General features: G+C 35.5%; 1 protein-coding gene across 1 annotated transcript in view; it reads right to left on the bottom strand.

Moving 5' to 3' along the window:
• LOC119586575 (RUN domain-containing protein 1-like) overlaps nucleotides 1-423 on the bottom strand; it is a gene marked incomplete in the record, with an annotated part of 35,041 nt that overhangs the window by 23,343 nt on the left and 11,275 nt on the right. The window contains 1 exon segment of the mRNA XM_037935328.1: nucleotides 176-270. Coding sequence (XP_037791256.1) covers nucleotides 176-270 — 95 coding nt within the window.

Genomic DNA, 423 nt, shown 5'->3' with positions numbered 1-423 from the left:
AATATTCGTAATGATACATGCATGTTACTTCTACACTGCATCACAAACCATATCAGTCATAAACAGCCTTTTTGAGAGTAGAAAGCCTCACAAAGAACCTTGTTTACAATACAGTAAATTATCCCATTGCAAGCCAATCTTTGACCAAAACATTTACTTCACAAGATCAACTTACCTCACGAATTGCACTATCGACTTGCACTTTTAAATCATCCACGCTTAGTCTGTCAAACTCATCTACATTTAAGTTCAGCTTCCCTTTTAGCTGCTCTGTGGAGGGAAATAAAGAAAAAAGTTTTAAGCACTTTATATTTGTCATAAATCACCTGAGTAGTGACTGGGGGGGGGGGTGAACATATATTACCTAAGAATTATAAACATAGTAGCTTAGGAAACATGGAAAATTAAAAACAAGATTATGGG

The sequence above is a fragment of the Penaeus monodon genome, chromosome 21, assembly GCF_015228065.2.
Source record: "Penaeus monodon isolate SGIC_2016 chromosome 21, NSTDA_Pmon_1, whole genome shotgun sequence".
NCBI lineage: Eukaryota > Metazoa > Arthropoda > Malacostraca > Decapoda > Penaeidae > Penaeus > Penaeus monodon.
Note: the sequence above shows the minus strand (reverse complement) of the source record. Positions and strands in the feature narration are given on the sequence as shown.